General features: G+C 42.4%; 1 protein-coding gene and 1 long non-coding RNA gene across 7 annotated transcripts in view; one reads left to right on the plus strand and one right to left on the minus strand.

Annotated features, from left to right (window-relative positions):
• rreb1a (ras responsive element binding protein 1a) overlaps window positions 1–10,236 on the plus strand; it is a 59,598-nt gene extending 49,362 nt beyond the window's left edge. For all 6 annotated transcript variants that reach the window (XM_046372175.1, XM_046372176.1, XM_046372173.1 and 3 more), the window contains 11 exons: window positions 1,282–1,471; window positions 1,551–1,835; window positions 2,003–2,474; window positions 2,556–4,293; window positions 5,001–5,185; window positions 5,289–5,489; window positions 5,630–5,791; window positions 5,955–6,110; window positions 6,215–6,342; window positions 7,282–7,987; window positions 8,368–10,236. In XM_046372175.1, coding sequence (XP_046228131.1) covers window positions 1,282–1,471; window positions 1,551–1,835; window positions 2,003–2,474; window positions 2,556–4,293; window positions 5,001–5,185; window positions 5,289–5,489; window positions 5,630–5,791; window positions 5,955–6,110; window positions 6,215–6,342; window positions 7,282–7,987; window positions 8,368–9,041 — 4,897 coding nt within the window. In that variant the 3' untranslated portion in view covers window positions 9,042–10,236. The remainder of the gene's footprint in view (window positions 1–1,281; window positions 1,472–1,550; window positions 1,836–2,002; window positions 2,475–2,555; window positions 4,294–5,000; window positions 5,186–5,288; window positions 5,490–5,629; window positions 5,792–5,954; window positions 6,111–6,214; window positions 6,343–7,281; window positions 7,988–8,367) is intronic.
• Window positions 10,237–14,796: 4,560 nt separating this feature from the next.
• LOC124049660 lies at window positions 14,797–18,548 on the minus strand. The gene is made up of 5 exons (XR_006841443.1): window positions 17,805–18,548; window positions 16,180–16,553; window positions 16,005–16,064; window positions 15,105–15,182; window positions 14,797–14,898 (listed from the first exon to the last, which is right to left on the minus strand). It is a non-coding gene; the product is annotated as an uncharacterized LOC124049660 (long non-coding RNA).
• Between the last annotated feature and the right edge of the window lie 172 nt (window positions 18,549–18,720).

Raw genomic sequence — 18,720 nt, forward strand, 5'->3', positions numbered from 1 at the left:
AAAGTATATTTCCTATGAAAGTGTTCCAGCAGGTAAAAAAGAAAACACACACACAAGGGCAGGCCAACAGAGTCTGTGCGCAGCTCAACACACACACCAGAGTGTGAAACCAAGCAACAGGGAGGAGGGAGACAAGGGATGAAGATGGAGAAGGAGAGAGGTGGAGTGTTAAACTAGTGCTGGTCCACATATGGTCCACAGTGTTTCCCCTCATTGCCCCCTAAAAATCCTTTGAGAGTTTGTCAGAGGGGATTACACACAGCTTACACACACACACACACAGGATGTGATAAGAGTGTGTGACTATGGCAGACACTGAGCAGCTGTCCTCTCAGCGCTTAACAAGAGCAGGACCAGCACTACCACCAGGGGTTATCATACACAGACAGCACATGTTATTCTCAAGGTCTGACATTTAAATTAGTCCTCATGAATGTACTCTACATGAAGATACGTGTGGAGAAATGTCAGAAACTAAATCATTTTGTCCCACTTGGGGCTGCAGTTAGTGATCATTTTCATTATCGATGTATCATCTATTCTGTAAAATATTAGAAAGGAATGAAAAATGCTGGTCAAAATACTGGTCTTATTTGACCAGTAGTCCCAACGATGTCCAGTTTACGATCACATCAAACAGAGGAAAGCATGTAAATCCTCAGAAATGTTAACCTGGAACTTGGTAAAGTTTTCATATTCATTCTTTCTTAATATTTCTTAAAACCAACAAATAACACCAGTCAAACAATAAAACAAGTGTTATTAGTGGTAGCTCCCATTAGTGGTAAAAAAAAAAAAAAAAAAAATGTACCAAATTGATCTGTGATGATCAGGATATTTTTTTTATGATCTGTAGCAAATAAATAAATTCTTGTCTTTTTTACTTTAGTGTAAACTTAGTTTCATCTGTGCAAAACATAACTAGCAGATTATACTTTCAAAGACAATAAATGTAAAATGATTTGGAACAACATGATCAGGATATTAGTATCTTTAATTTTTTATTGACAATAATGGGGCTTGGTATTGAGGTAGTCTTATTTACCTTTTTCTTTGATTTCAGATTTGCCATTTGAAGAAAGTTTTTTAATTTGTCAAAGTTCTGGTCTGGCTGCCTGTGTTCAGACATTTCCCACGCACACCACAGTTCGTGGTATTTTGAAGTTGTTCTTTGTTGGCTATATTATTCAGTGCTTATGCTTTTGTATTTTATGGTCCACACTTCAAGACAGATAAAAGCGTCAAACACAGTATTGAACTGTTCATGTTGTGTATTGGCAGGTGTGATCTGTGTTGCCTGTCTTTCCGAACCCACCGTGGATTATTGCGTCACAATGCGGGGGTTCACAAGCTGCTCCCCCAAGACCCCAGCGGCCGCCCCTTCATCCAAAACAACCCCTCTATCCCCACTGGCTTCAACGACCTCGCCTTCATTGACTTCTCCTGCAAGAAGTTTCCTCACATTGCACAGGTATCAACACAGGACCATGTTGCTGATAATACACTTGTTTTTTGGCTCAGTGTTTAATCATCCCTTTCTTTCCTTCTAGGTTTGGTGTGAGACAAACCTTCGTCGCTGTATCAGTAAGTTCCATCGGTTTGTTTGTGATTGCTGTGACAAAGCGTTCCCCCTTCACTCTGCCCTGGATCTGCATAAAGCCACCTCCCACCCTGAAAGACCCACCACCACTGACACACAGGAAATGGAGGACAAAACACAGGACGGAGCTGCAGAGAACAGTGTTGACAACGACAGTCAGAATGATGAGAAAGAAGTCCTGCCCTTGGAGCAGGCCAGTTTCTTGGAGGGTCTAGGTCTTCAGCACATTTCTCAGGTAAGATTTGGAAATATGAATCAGATCAAATTAAGAGAATGGAAGAAAAAAATAAAAAAATGTTTTGTAAGATTATTAATGTGGCAGTCATGAAAAAGACGCAGAAGTTGCTAATGCAGCCCTGTAACTGCCCTGTGATGGATATGGTCTTCTTTTTTTTTCCTCAGGTGAAGTCTGGTCCTACAGATGATGAGATTCATCAGGCCCACTTGGACAGCATCAAGGTGATCCACGTGGAGCCACCATCCTCCAGTCTTCCCCAGGAGCCGGCCTCAGCCTACTTGTCTGGAGGTCTGGGGCTGACTTTGGGGCTGGGTGTGGGTAGTCTGGCAGCCCTCAGCATCCCCTTGCTGGAGGGCTCTGGTTCCACCTCTGCCCTGCAAGGCCTCTCCCAGAGAGAGGCCCTGAGCTTGCTCTCCCTGCAGCCCTTCCAGACTGGCTTCCTCCTCCAGCCTGACGGGGTAGCTGCAACAGGTAGTGCAGCTACATCAGGGCTCAAACCCGGAGAGGCAAGTGGAGCCGGGATCATGGAGCTGGCGGACATCCAACAGATCCTCAAAGTGGCGAGTGCAGCTCCAAATCAGATGGGACTGACCCTCCCACCTCTGGCCAAAGCTCCAGGTTTTGCTGGAGGTCAAGGTGGGTGTCAGCTTGAGCTGGATGTTCTTGTGATTGTTAATCATGCTTGCTGCTCAGCAACTCTGTTTTTTGGTCTTCCAGGTCAAGTCCAGGGGCAGAAGGCGATGCCTCCATTGAAGCCCAAACCTCCCATCACCCCTCGCTCCAGCCTCACAGCAACAACTCCTCCCCCTCTCCAGAGCTCCCAGCAGGCCTCACTTGGCTGCATCAGCCCCAGCTTGCCACCTCCTACTCCGACTCTCTTCAAAACACCCTCATCATCTTCATCCTCCTCTTCAGCTGGCAATGGAGGACAGTTGGATTCAGAGGGTATAGGTGATACTCACACACCTTTGTCTGATTCCCCACCAGCTGCTACCACAGCAGTGCATGAGGAAGCAGGTCTTAGCGGGAGAAAGTCAGGAACCAAGGGAGGAAACAATGCCAACACCGGCTCAGCTAAAGGTTCGTTCCCATGCCGATTCTGTGACCAGGTGTTTGCCTTTTCTGGCGTCCTGCAAGCTCATATGCGCTTCCACCTCGGCATCCTTCCCCACCAATGCAACATCTGTGATTATGTAGCTCCAGACAAAGCCACGCTGATCCGACACCTGCGTACGCACAGTGGTGAGAGACCCTACGTCTGCCGTGTGTGCCACTATCCTTTCACTGTCAAGGCCAACTGCGAACGGCACCTGAGAAAGAAGCATGGTAAGACCTCAAGGAAGGACATAGAGAAAAACATCAAGTATGTGACCTCCACCACCACAGTGAACATCGCCACAGCAATCACTGCTGCCACAACCACCACCCAGGACACAGAGACAGGCTGTACCGGAGCTGAGACAACATGCCGGTTCTGTGGTGAAGACTTAAAGACCTACCGGGCTCTGCAGATCCATTTGCGTACACACAACGGCTGCCAGAAGAAGCCATTTGAGTGCAGGCGCTGCGGTGCTGCCTTCCTGGCCAAACGCAATTGCATCCACCACCTGCTCAAACAACACCCTGAGGTGCAGGAGAGGGAGATTGAAGAGCATATTGCCACACTTCTGCCTGCCACCATGCCCATAGCTACCGTCGCCTCTGGTCGAGCAGCCGCTGTAAATCAGATGGCACTAAATGGGATCAGTCAGCCTTCAATTCAGGCACTCCACGCAGTGAAGGTGGAGGAGCTGGCTAACGTGATTTATCCTACAGAACTGGACCAGCCACTGGATTTCTCTGCCAAGGGTCGTGGATCCCACAGCCAGTCAGGGTCTCCTGGGGTCAAACTGGAGAGCGTCTCCCCCAGCTTCGACTGTTCCGTCCTGGACCAGCCAATTGACCTGTCCATCCCCAGCAAGAGGCAGAGGAGAGAGGCAACCAACACCGGAGAGAATAGGGAGATCAAGACGGAGCACAGCAGCAGCAGCAGCAACATCGAACAGCAAACTCTGGTTTTGTCCAAGGAGGAGAAGACAGCAGGCACCCTGCCTCCTCTACACCCTCACCCCCAGCTTGGCTGCTATCAGCTCCCCCCTGGATCAACCCCGCCCCCTGCCTCCATCCCCAATCTCAACAACTCTACACGAGCCCAGCGCCTCAAACCTCTGCTTCCCAAACCGGCATCCTCCACACCCTCCACTGCCCTCAAGGAGCTCCCTCCTCTGGCATCCATTGCTCAGATCATCCACTCCGTCTCTGGAGCTCCAGACCTGCTGAAGAGAGAAGCTGCCACACTAGAGGGCAAACCCCAGGCGGTTGTCGCTTCCTCTCAGGCTGATACTGCTCCAGACACCCCAGGACCCTCTGCTGTCCTGGAGACACAAAATGATGACACATCTGACGGATCATCCAGGTAAGTGAGCTTCTAACACAAAAAGCAAGTTACAGACAAAGTATTAAGTTGGAGATGTCACCTTGCACACACATTTTTATCCCATTTTATAGTCTAAATCTTCAATCAATTAATAGAAATTAATAAATAAGTTAACTGATGATGAAATAATAACTGTAGTTTCAGTTTCAGATAGATTTCCACAGATATTGTGAATGTGAATGACACTGATAAAGAATTTCATTTCAGGATCATTTTAATTGTGTTATTTCAGTGCTGAAATATCAATTGAATGTAGTCACTTGAACGTAACATCATTCATTATATTAGAGTTTGTTTGGCTCAACAAGATGGATGGAATATTTGTGATGGGTCAAAAGCAAATTTTCAAAATACAATCACACTTCGCATGTACATTCTTCTAAGTAAGTTTATTTTGAGTTTCTATACACTTACCAGAAAAAGGAACTACACTAGCTACAGAAAGAGAAGATTATCTGTAAAAATATATAAAAGATACTGCACATGTAAAAATTGCACAAAAAAAGTCCTATGCTGCTGCGTATCATTTGAAAGTCTTTGAACTCTCACTTTGGTTCCTGCTTTTGGTATTTAAACTTTAAGCTGCATCATCTGCGACTGCACCATTATTAGTTGTACCACCAGATGGCGCCAGTGCTAAAAAAATTAAATGTTACCTTGCTTTTCTTCTCCTCTTTGTCCAACAGAAAGCGGCCCAAGAAGAAGATTGCTGTCCTGACAGGGAAGGAAAAGGCCGTTGTTAGTGGCAGCGGCATTGACCTAGAGTCCAGCGGGGAGTTTGCCAGTGTGGAAAAGATGCTGGCCACCACTGACGCTAACAAATTCAGCACCTACCTGCAAACTGGAGCTGCAGACCTGGGAGGAAAGAGAGGTAGGAGGAAGGATACATTCAAGATGGTTTAATGGGTGACTGATAGAAAACTGAGGAAAAGATCATACCCTGCAACTTAATTCAACCCCCTTCCTGTGAACAGATGTTGACAGGGCAGGAAGAGGGGATGACAAGGAAGGAGGAGTGAAGGAGGAGGTGAAGCCAGTAGTTTCGGCAGTAGGGCCACAGTCCAAAGGAAAGAAGAACGCCTACTCCAACTCAGTCCAGAAGATGACCTGCCCCTACTGCCCCCGTGTGTTTCCCTGGGCCAGCTCGCTGCAGAGACACATGCTGACGCACACCGGTAATACACAACCACATATATAACACAATCATTGACATAATTTATTCAGGTCAGAAGCTGGTAAAGCTAGCCTGTTTTTTTTTAAAACTAATTTATTTTTAATTGCTGTTGCTGGTACTGAATTCTTTGTCTCTTTTCAGGCCAAAAGCCTTTCCCCTGCCCAAAGTGTGATGCCTTTTTTTCCACCAAATCAAACTGTGAGCGCCACCTGCTGAGGAAACATGGTGTGACCCAACGAACGCTACGACGCAATGGTGCTCTCACCAAGAAAGATGGAGATGAAGGATCACATGAGAGTGCAGGTCAGAAACAAAAAAACATACAAACTTTTAAGAGCTTATCACTTGAGATAAGCAAAGATTAGAGAGTCAGTAAATAAAGTAGAGTTTTTGAAGAGTAGAGTTCTGTTTCTGTGTGTTGGTCACTGTGGGTTGTATTGATGGTATTGACTGTGTTGTGTTACAGAGAGTCAGTCAGAGACAGAGCAAGTAACACCAGAAGCACAAGATCCCTGCAGCTCCACAGACTCAGGCTCTGCCCCCATCACAGATAACCCTACTCCTTCCAAACAACAAGAGGCAGGACCAACAACGACAAGCCCCACCCACAAACCAAGCCAGGGTAAGTCATTAGAAACCAGGAGAACTGAAACTTCAGGGGAATTAATGTAGGTTTGTCAAATTTGTTGGTCTGCAGATATTAACAGATGTTGGTTTGTGCTTCAGATTGCAGTCCAGCTGCCAGTGGTGCAGAGCTGCAGGAGAAAGAAACTACAGAACAGTCAGACCAGCAGGGGGCGACAGTCACCAGAGCAGCACAGGGAAAACAGCCTCCACAGAACAACAGCACCAAGGTAAGTCAACCTGAGCTTCCTGGCAGTATGTTTACATGAAGTGAAGAAAACATGTTACTCAGAGAATGTGTTCACATGCACCATGGTAACCTGGTTACTGTGCATTCATGCAGCTGGTCGGGAATCAGGTTTATCCCCTGTACCAGACTTTTCTTATTTTAATGTGAGTAGTTATACAGTATGCTGATTCCTTTACTGGAAACACTTACTTAGACTTCTAAAGGACACACAGTTTTAATGTCAGTGTTCCTCTGATTTTGGATAGAAGTATTTAGAGTACAAGGATGTATGTTTGTTATATAATGATCTTTTCTTTCATCCCTCCACTCTGCTGCCACAGTGCTACTTGATCTTTCTGCAGTCCTTCTCACTTATTTTTGTCCAAGAAATAATTTTTACTTAGAAGAAATGTTAGCTGGGAAACCAGGTTTTTCTAATGTCCTGAATACAAGAACCACATTTGTCATTTAGGTGACAATTCAGAAGTCAGCTTACACCTGCTGCTGAAGTGCATTTCTATTGAGGCAATACTTGAACAGTTTCAAACTAATGCCCGAAAGTAAGAGCAGAACTGATGAAGTCTGAGATTTACTCCTCACTGGTAGTAACTTTAAAAACCAGAAATAGGTCTCTTAGAGTTTGGAGATATTGGCTATGGAGATGTCTGCTTTCTCTTTAATATAATGGAAGCAGATGGCACTTCCCTTGTCATGCACAAAGTGCCAAAAATGACATTTATTAATAATTTTATTTATCACTTTGCAGAATGAAATGGGCAGCTATTCACGGACAAGAGGCTGGTGCTCTTGACAGAGCAGGATGTAAATATTAATGGCATCCTTCTCAGCAGAGCTATAATGTTGGCTAGCTTAGTTATCTAGCCTGAAGTCTGAAGTCTGTAGACATCTATATGCCCATTTATCTGAATCTCTCTTCCAGGTGGAGAGCACAGATGATGATGACTGCCACAGCAACAAAAGTCTGGACCTTAACTTTGGCAAAAAGCTAATTGACTTCAAGCTCTCCACATCCTCAAGCTCCACTCAGGAAGAACAACCCTCCCAACCTGCATCCTCCTCTGAATCCTCTACCTCTGCTAACCAAGTAGTAACCGAGAGCCAAGAGAAGGAGACGGAGAAAACCGCTCCAAACACCCCCTCCTCCTCTTCCAACAGTCCCATGGTGAAGCAGCAGCCAGAGTATAAACATGTATGCAGAGTGTGTAAGAAGAGCTTCCGATATGCCACCACCCTTGCACGCCATGAGAGGGCGCACCTCTCTGAGGAGACACCAACTACAGCTCTGGTGGAGGAGAACCTGTCAGTGAAAGAAGATGAAACTGAGAACCACACTGCTAAACTGACAGAAGAGGAGAAGGAGGAGGAGCAGAAAAAGGAGGCTGAGATGGAAGAAGAGGAAGGAGGAGTGAGGGGAGGTGACAGTGAGGGAGGAGAAAGCGGGGAGTCAGAGGAGGAGGAGAAGGAGAAGGAGGAGAGGAGCGACGAGGAGGCATCAGAACCAAAGAATTTAGAGGGAGGAGAGACATCAGGAAGACGAGTGGACAAGAGGAAGAAAATCTGTAACGTCTGTGGCAAAAGATTCTGGTCTCTGCAGGACTTGACCAGACACATGAGGTCACACACAGGTACAAGACACACACACACACACACAATTGTTTAATTATTTTAAGATGAGATCCAGAGGGTAAATTCAAGTATTGCAGCATCTCAGGACAGAATAAGTACAGGAATGAACAGGTAGCAAAAAATAGAAATAGGATAGGAAAAATAATATATCGGATACTAAAAACTAAATATACAATACTGGATAGTGCATTAGTACAGTGAAAAGGGATTATATTATACTGTATTTATATTATTTTTTTATATAATTCATTTACTTATTTTATTACGTTTTTAGCTGTTGTTATTTAATTAATAATTTGGGAGTTTTTTTGTTTGTTTTTTATGTTCGTTGTATGTTATGGATCTATTGTCTAAATCCCTCCTCGCTCTGTCTCACCAGGTGAGCGGCCTTACCAGTGTCAAACCTGTGAGAGGACTTTTACTTTGAAGCACAGCCTGGTTCGCCACCAAAGGATCCATCTGAAGCCCCGTGGAGCCGACGGAGCCTCTGCCGGGAACGATGACGCAAGCGAGGACGGAGACTCCTTCACCCTGACCCCGACCTCCACTTGCCCGCCCTCAGAGAACGAGAGCGAGTCTGGCAGTGCCGCCGCAGGGGCCAAGGAGCTGGAGGAGGAGGATGCAAAAGAGGAGGGTGAGGAGGACAATGGAAGAGATTCAACCACGTTGGAAGAAGAATGCCTTTCAAAACAAGCCGAGCGTTCAGAACCAGCAAGCACCATTGCCTCTGAAGAATCAGATGCTGAGGAGAAAAATGAACTTTCTGCAGACTCTACGACACAACAACCTTCTGTTGACATGACTCCCAGCCAACAAGCTACTGACACAAAGACAACTACTACCGACGACCCCTCAGCCAGCAAGGTGAAATTGACACCCGAATCAAACATGTCCAAAGACCCCTCTCCCTCATCCTCCAGCTCTATGCCAGAGGACTCTGTGGCAGCTGCCCCCACAGAGGGCTTCATTCAGGGGCTACTGGAGATCCATGCCAAGCCCCCTCTGGAGCACATCCTGCCCAATGGAGAGCCTCCTCTGGTGGGGGTGGAGTGAGGGGAAACTCCCTCAACTGTGTCCACGCTGTCTAAACTAATGTCACCACAGTGCCATACAATGGAAAGACGCTGCACCATTGATGAGGGTGATGATGCAAAAACCACCGCAGAAAACTTTTCTGATAGAAAGAAAGACGAAAACCTCGTTTTCTTGAAGTGCCTTACTACTAGTCCTACTTCTAAGAGATGTTTTTTGCTCTATCTTTATCTTCATTATCAAGGAGGATGGATCTAATTTTTATAGCTTTTTATGGTGACAATGATTTGCATTACTATTTTTGTGCGGGGAATCTATATTTCAGCAATAAAAAGAATAAAGTTATGATTTATTATTGTTCTAGTTCTGTTTGAGAATTGATGATCAACTTAGGAGACGCAGAGACAAAGACTGAGATGGACCGTCAGTATCTGTGTTTATTTTTCTGTATTTAAATCACAGCTGGGCTCCGGCCACACAACAGACTGAACAATCCAATTTTAAGATTTGAACCAGCTTTGGATTTGAGAGCAAACTAGTCAGGGTGGGGAACTTGCCTTTTTTAGTCTGCCAGACACAGTGGTTTTATAAAATTCACCAGCCACTTCTTGTGCTCGACCAGTCATATAGATATTTTTGGATAAAGTCAAACCTGGAGGTGATGGCTGGCAGGCTGCCTTAGTGGCTGGTCAAACTGTTTCACCAGCAAATGATGGCTTCCGCTGAATGCCGGTAGTCATTTCTCACTGTGTAAAAGAGGACGCTTTTTTTGTAACTGGAAAACACAGAAAGGCCGGCACCTTGTCGCCCTTTTGGCTCGCTTCCGCACCAGCCCCCATCTCTCAGCTGGCTTAGAAAACACACAGACAACATTCACGAACTTGTCGAAGTCGTACCAGATTTCTGTGTGACAAAAGGTGTCTTGAAAGGGCAGATGTAGTGTTGATCAGTTGGTGTTCTCCATGTTTTTTGTTTTTCCACACTATTGATCCCTTTATCCCTCAAACCCACCCTGTGAGTTGGTTTGTGTGTATCTTCTCATTCATAATCATTCTCAGTTGATTCCATGTGTGTACAGAGAGTTGAACATGTGGCATGTGTTGCTAGAGTATTTTCTGTTTTTTTGTGTGTGTGCGCGATTATCAGTGACATTTAGGTGTAGGTAGGGGAATTCTTGTGCTTTGTGGATTTTTTTATAACTGAACAAATCAAATTCTTTTGATGTGTGCGCGAATGTGTGTGACTTCCGCCTGTCCGTCGTCATTGCCCCCTAGTGTTCGTTTAGGGTTCATTACAGGGCCATTAGCGTGCTAATGTGTATCACCGCTAACACGTGACCCAGGTTCAGTTTACCTCAACTGCTTTTTAACTGCAACCATTAAAACAACAATTGAGCAGCTCTGTCAGCAACCCTTTAAATCCTATGTCTTCCTTAATAGGACTAGCAGGGCTAATTCTTTGCTAGCCTAGTTTCCACTGTGGGCCAAATCAGAGCTGGTATGGTCAGTTAGCCCATTAGCTGGCTCTTATCATTATCCTGTGGGATCAACCACAGGCTCACAGCACATGCTGACTAGGGCTAACTGACTCGAGCAGACAAGTTCATCGAGCTTTCAATGAATTAGCTTGGTTAATTGGTTTGGTATGGTCATTTAGCTCTAACTAGATCTAACCATTAGCCTGAGCTTTGCATAGCCCTAACATATCAAATACAAGGTAAAAACATATGCTAGTTAAGGCTAACTGACCACACCATGGAAGTTAATCAAGCTAACACATTGCACCATCATTGGTTAACAGCATTTCTAGCAAATCACAGCTCCAGCTAGTCTCCTTCCAGTATTATCTTAGTATCTTGAGTTGGCCCTGGAGCGCTTTAGTACTGTTAGTCCATATTTAGCCTTGTCTTCTTTGTGAAAGTCCATATGAGGACTCCTTCCTGTTCATCCAGAGACAAACAGAAGAGCTAATAAACTCTTATTTCTACACGACGTATACTTCAGCTGTTTTTTGTTTTGTTTTGTTTTGTTTTGTTTTTTAGAAAATATCTGAAGACACGTGGTTATGAATGTGGCGTCAAAGACAATCAGTTGTTATTTTCAAATGGAAAACAGATACAATTTTTAAAACTAAACCCCTCAGCTAAATCTCAGTATGATTTCCAGAAGGAACTAGATGACCGGGTGAAAGGAATGGATGGATGGATGGGTAGTGGGGGTGAGTGAACTGTATTACCCTGCAGCACACATAAACACAAGTAAAAGGGCTAATTCCACCCCGTTGCACCAACCATTTCCACAACAGAGAAGGGCAGTGAAGTTTGAATCACATATCATGACCAGAGGGGCTTGTGTCGATGTGTATTTTCTTTTCCATATGAAGATGAATATAGCTAATTTTTCTTTTTGTACATTTTCGTCTCTGTTTTTTTTTTTATATCAAGTAACCTCATAATCAAAACAAATAGAACCTCAGCGGCTCATAACGGAACTGTTAGGCAACGACAGTCAGTCATTAGTTAGTCGGTCAAAAAGCAAGAAATATGTAACAACCACAACTGGACTGACTGTCTGACTGACTGGACGCTGCTGTGAACTGGCACTAACAACTTCCAAAACTACTACTACTTCTATTACTAGTACTACTACAGTGGAATTTTGCAACACAATCGAGCGAAAGAGAGTGAGAGAGTTTCCACTGGTTTGTCGTCACTTTCATAGGGTCATGCCAAATTTCAAATCCATGTCCAACCCCTGACATATCACACTACAAATTATGAATATCAGGTGCAGTCCTAATACAAAACCAGTGCATTGGACAGAGGTTCAGGAGTTCAGTCCAAATAGAGCCCTGCCTCTCAAAAGTGAAGTAAAGGATGATATGTCTGTTGTTCCATCTGTTTCTTTGGATACTTAATCATGCGAAGTTCACACAGTTTAGCTAAGATTCATAATTGCTTACAAACCATGTCAAAGCAATTTATACTCCAGCTGAGGAGAGTATCAAGTAGACGATACTAACCAGACAATAAATTTACAAAGTCCCTCCATGGACTGTCTGTCTGTTCCTTCAGATGTCAGCACTGTTGAAACGGTTTTGAAATTTCAGCCAATTAAAAAAAAAACTTGTTGCATGTCAAAATTGAACAATGTTGAACCTGAAGCAAATAAAAACAGCTAAAAAATAAGCAAAACCACTGCGCACAATTAAAATATTACAAATGAATTTATTATATCCTTTAGTCTGCATGGCAAAAAGTAAGCAAAGCTTTGTCACAAAACCGCAAAATAAAATCTTACACTGACATTTGCTAGCAGACTGTTAATGAATGGCTAATTCAATCTGCCAATGGCCTTCATGTAAAGAAAGCGCTTGCCATTAATGCCTTAAGCCATTTTGTTTAACGAAATTATGAGACATTAATTTAGAATTTTGACATTTTTTGTTTTAAATTTCCACATATGAGAAGAAACTCTCTCACTCTCAGCTGTTTTATGTTTTGTTAGCTCTATCTGTACATCCCTCTTCCTTGGGAATATGCGTTAATGTATGTCTGTCTGTGTGTGTGTGTGTGTGTCTGTGTTTGTGTTTGTGCGCGCACGGCCATATGAATACTGGACTTTTCATTTGAATGCACATGGACTGTTTTTAAATGTATTTATTTGGAGCCCAGGTGTGTGTTTGTGTGTGTGTGTGGGTGTGAGTTAGTTTCTACAATGACTTGAGAAGAAGCCATGTATTAAAAATATCACATGTATGCTGCAGTTTTGAGGAGCCGATGGTATTTGTTGTGGACTTCCCGGCTTGCCGTAGGGGCACAGCAGCCTGGAGTGCGAGTCAGACTAGCAATAAGAATCCCTCTGAATCCAAAAAGCTTTATGTAGATCTCCTGTATATGAGTTGAGAACAGACTGTCTGGGTCTCTTGGTTCTGTTGTTTATTTTTAGTTAAGAAATGGCTAAGAAATGATTTTTGTTGTTTTTTTTTTTTCTCTATGACATATAAATGCATATAAAACTGTGAAAATTCCTTGCGTTCAGTTAAAGGGTGACTTTTAGGTTAGAATTTTTTGCATGTTAATCTAATTTGTTCAATTATGGATGATTTTTCCTTTCTCCATCTCTTCTCACGCTACACACATATATATAAATATAAAAATATATATAATCTCGCTCTCAGGGTCTTTCACAAATCCATTATTCAAAATGCTTCAAGTTCTTATTTCCTGAGTTGAAACTTGTTTTTTTCCAAGTCCTGATTATTTTGTCTTTTTTTTTGTTTTGTTTTGTTTTTGTTTTTTAAATAATGATTCAGAACTGTTAATCACTACATTTAGCACTTGACTGTGAACTCTTCATCACCTAACAGATAAAAGATGTCATTGGATTTTGGTGTTACGAAGCCAGAATACTGCTGACATTTTTGCTCCGTTGTCCCTCAGAAGACATTTGGTTCAAACCTCTTCAGTCTTGGTTTAACCCTTGTGTAACTATGTCCTGCTCAGAGGTCAAAGGGAACGTCAGAGAGGACAATTTAAATTTCCTCGAACACAAACACACACAGATGCTGGACCTCAATTTGAAAGCATTAACACAGTTATGTGGAAAACCTTTTAATTTTCTGTAGTTGTATTTCCATCCTTCTCTCCCCCCCACCCCATCTCATCAGCCCTCTTCTCCTGCTGTTAGTAAAACATGACAGTGTTTCACAAAGTCAAGAGATGTAAACCTGTTCTGTATTCAACCCAATAAGAAAAAGCAATAAAGATTATATTAAAGAAAGGTGTGTGAATCAAATGCTGTTGATGGTTTTGTCTTTCTTTACGCTGTTGTAAAACACCAATACGATGGCATATTAGAGCAATTATGTTTAAAAAAGAAAAAATTATGGACCTGGGGAGATAATATTTATGAGATTTAAGTCTTAAATTAAAAAAAAAAGATTAAAGTTACTTTTACCTCCAAACTGTATTCAGCTGAAGAATGTAAGTACATTTTTTTTACTGTAAACAACAAACTGCAGTTTTACATTATCTTCCCTCAGGATGGAAGCTCTCCTGCTGTGTTTAGCTCCACTGTAAGCTATTAGCTCTGTTAGCTCCCTTAGTAAAACACACCACAACTCGGCTACTCATTGGCTGCTAATGGCCAACTAGCGCTCTTGCTGGTTTCACTACAATTTGTTTAGCAATAATCTGTTTGTATAAACATGTTTTCTGTCGTCCCTGGCTAGTAGATCATGGAATGCCATTAGAGCCCTGCAGTAAGCCATGACATTTTAGCGGTGCGTAGAGACGTGTTCGATCCGATCAGCAATTTGTCCTGCTGCATAACCTTGCATCAACTTGTATCATCAAAAATTAATGAAAATATACGCATTTCTGTTGAGCTTTTACATCTGATTTCCTGTCATTTTATTTATCAAAACTACTTGAATTATTAGAAGAATGATTCAAGTGTTCAGTTCTTTAATGTTGGTGTAGCTGAACTGATATTTTGAAAAAAAAAGTGCTATTTACAGGTAATTTATCAGAACCCTTAACCATAACAATGACATTATAACTTGTCCAGTTAACATCATTAAAGACGAAACGCAGGTTTAACACAAATGTAAAGAATATTTATCATGTGGCTGCACAAACAGCACATGTCAGAAGAAAACATTCATTGCTGATTTTGGTCTTTTCATTGGATTGATTGACAATAATAATAAAGCATTGACATTGCTCTCATTAAAGGAGATAAAATAGCTGAAAGGGTTTAAAGAGCTCTTGTGACTCACTGTGTGTGACACTTGCAGACTTTGTGGTGGCCTGGAGTCCAGCTGGATCTGTATGTGATGACAGGCAGGCTGTCTGCTGCTGCAGGTGAGAACATAGCTGGAAATAGCCAAGAGGGAAGAACAGTTCACAAACTTCACTCACAACAATGAATGAAGGTTTTATCAGTACATTATATCAAATAAATAACTATTTCTCTCATTGAATAGAAGGGTAAGAGGGGTGACAACAAGGGCAGGTAAGAGAGAATAACAGTTCAAAACTTTGCCAATAGAACAGAAATATAATATACAATAAATGCATACCAATCTTTTTGAAATGAGAGACTTTGCAGTGCATGCTGTCTCCTCTTGTCTTTTCTGCTCTCATCTCCTCTCATCTCTCTAAAAAAACAAGTAACAGATACATGGAAACACCAGTTAATAAAGAGGTATGGATGAGAGTGAAAAACTCAACTCAAATCCTCTCTCTAAAAGACAAATAACAGACAAGGAGGAGATACACTTAATAACCTCAACTGAGGTCATATTGGCAGGTGGCAATATGATGAAAACAGCACGTGAATTTATCTTTTGAAGGGAGAGGATCCACTGTGCATGATATCTCATCTCTTGTCTGCTCTTTTTTTCCCACCTCAGTTCATTTCCTCTTCCCTCTCAATAAGACAAATAATAGCTATGTGAAAATAATGCCAGCAAAAGCTCAGCAAAGTTCAGCAAAGGCAAAAAAGAAATTTTAACAAATGACAATAAATTCATATTTATCTTTTAAAATAAGATGGTTGACAGTCCATAGTGTGCCCTATCTTCTTTTATTTCATTTTGACTTCTTTTTTAAAGGTAATGGTTTGCAGTGCATGCTGCTAAGAGACAACAGTTAATAACAACCACAAGAAGGAGAAATAAGGGGGCTGGAGCCATCCCAGCTGACAACAGGGCGAGAAGCAGGGTACACCCTGAACTGGCTGTCAGTCAATCACAGGGCTGACACACAGGGCTGGCACACAGTCACACACGCTCACACCTAAGGGCAATGTAGAGTATAGAGTGGCCAATAAACCTAGTGGGAGGAGTACCCAGAGAAAACCCACACAGAAGGGCCCAGACTGGGATTTGAACTCTTGCTGTGAGGTGACAGTGCCAACAATGCTAACCACTGCACCGCCATGCCACCCCAGCAGAGGAATAATAACATAAAACATTTACCTTTTGAAAGGCCAGAGTTCACCATGCATGCTCCTACTTCAGTCTCACCCATTCTCCTCTCTTAAAGACAAACAATAGATAAGGAGAATGACAGTTAATAATGTTAACAGTGAGGCAAGCTGAAATGTTGTATATCGGGAAAGGAATTTTGATGATAAAACAAATGCTGATTTACCTTATACAGATAACTCCGGCCACAGTCCTGCCATTAATCTACACGCATTGCACACAGTTTCTGTGGTCTGCCTTCAGGACTCCCAGCTCTGTCCTCTCAGGGAGAACTGGAGTGGAGTGGGCATCATACCTCATGGTTCTTCCATCAGGAGACAGTGTGGTGTTCTGGCTCTCCTCCTGCTCCATGTGGACCTTTTGTGACCATCTGAGGTGTGCAGAAGGATCCTCTGAACTGAAGAGAGGGAAGTCCTTGGAGCCTGTGATGAGGTTACGGAGCAGGTTCGGAATGGACTCCATCACAGAGTCCATGCTTGCGGTGCTCAGAGGACAGTTCCTCAGGTTGGTTATTATCTTGTCCTGGCTGAAGTGGAGAAGCTGAATGGAAAGTCAAGCAAAGGAAAACATAAGGCACATGAGTCTGGATGATGATCAAGTCAAAATAGTTGTGCATTTGTGATATTAAAGGACAGTTCACATCATTTCACATCAAGCCCAAATGTTAGGACTTTATGACACAACATGACATTAAAGATGAACTAAGACTGTTGAGAGTTAGCAGATTACATGGATTTAATGTTGTGACTGACTTATTTCATTGTATTGTGAGCAACTGCAGACAGTTGTTAGGTTGTAGGCTAGCTTTAGTTCGTAGTTTAACTTTGTGTGTGTTACAGAGCTGTTTGATTTGGCATCATTTAGTTTCAGCTTTACCTTCCGATTGTGCAGCTTTCATGCTCTCAGAGAGAATTTGTCAGAAAAGATTCCAACCTTTGTTTTGGTGTGTATCAAAATCTGCACTCCACAAAACTGTGATAAAACAGGTGGTCTCACACTTGCTTTGTCTCCAGTGTACACAAAATAATGCTTTGTACTGTTTGTCTAACTATGTCTCTGTCTGTCCTAAAAGTATTTATTCATCACTATGTCCTTAACATTAATACACAAGACGTGGCCTGATCTTTCAGCTCTGTTACTTTGGTCTCACAGTTGTGTAGAAAGCTAAGCTGCCTGGTGTGACAAGCTGACCAACCCTGCATTACAGTGAGGTTACTACCACCTACGTCACTGACACACAGACACAGAAATACAGAAATAAATAAATGTAGATTATCATAGTTGATGATAATCAACATATATTAACTGAGAAGGTCAAGTTTTGTGTTGTATTATGGCTGCACAAAAGGCTAATGATGATTAAAGGTAAACACTGTTGTATAACAGCACAGTTTTCAAATTTCATGTGTGTCTTTGGACAAAGTTCTCCTGTTATCTTCAGTGATTCAACTGATTATGAGGACTCACGCAGTTATGGTCATGACTCAGTGCAGTTTGGTCTTGTACAGAATGTACCTTCACCTTCAAATAATGAGATGTTGTGACTGAACTCAAGGCCTTGAAAGCACATGCTGTACAACTGAACTTACTGTACTTAAAGTCAGGACACATGAGACAACACATCTCCACAATGTAAGTGTACATAATAAGTAATCGCTAAGTGTTAATCATATGATTGAAAACTTTGCAGTGACTCAACATGAAGCACTTCTTGCTTAAATAACTAATAATTAACTAATGATTGGTAACTGGAAATCTAATTGATTTTCACTGCTAATTGTTTTTGCCCACCTTTAAGGATTTCTTCTTCAAAGATTTCTGCCTTCACCCTAATATAAAGAAGACAGATTGAGGTGAATTTGAGAGTTTACCACTTTTTACAATTTTTTTTTAAATGCGAAGACTGCACAAAGAGACGATACACGTTTAGCTGATGTCTTCAGAGAAAGCACAATGACATTTTAACCATCCAGCTGCTCCATTACAGACCATATGAGCACAGGTCTCATACACAACTGATCTTTAGCAGAAACATTAGGAATTGACCCTGTCACATCACGTCTTTCCATGTGCGATTATATTTCACTGGGTCACATACACTGATAGAAGAGACTGAAAGAAAGCAAAGACCCTACATCAACAAGTGAATAATTACAAGGTGTTTGTCACAGGATTTTAAACCTTCGAGTTCTCACTGTTAAGTCCAAACTGTATGCCTTTTACCCTCCTATTTGTAAAGTGGGAGGGGGGGCGATTGTATTATGTGCAACTATGACTTGTGACATCTTTCGGGAGTCTTCATTTCTTTTGAGGACACTGTGAACCAAAGTGATGGTCAGACAGAGCCCACAGGACACAGGGTAGATAATCTGAAGGTTACATTAGCAAGGAAATCTATCCACTAGTTTACTGCTTATTACCATGTTGTCTTCTTATTTTTCTATAATAATTGTATTCTATGTTGATTCTATGTTTTATGATCTCCTCTGTGTGCAGGTCAGTTTGACCTTTCAAAGCATTTTCCTATCTTTTGAGAAACTCTTCACAGAATTTAAAAGGCTCTTTCTCTGTCATTAAAAGCAGAACTGCTGTTACTTTTTTGAACTGTGAGATGTTAACCTGCTTGATGCAAGGCGAGAAAGAGCAGTTGCAAGTCTTCACAAAAGCAGAACTGAAGAACCACTTCCTGACATACTTCAGACAGCTG

This window comes from Scatophagus argus, chromosome 18 (assembly GCF_020382885.2).
Source record: "Scatophagus argus isolate fScaArg1 chromosome 18, fScaArg1.pri, whole genome shotgun sequence".
Classification (NCBI taxonomy): Eukaryota; Metazoa; Chordata; class Actinopteri; family Scatophagidae; genus Scatophagus; species Scatophagus argus.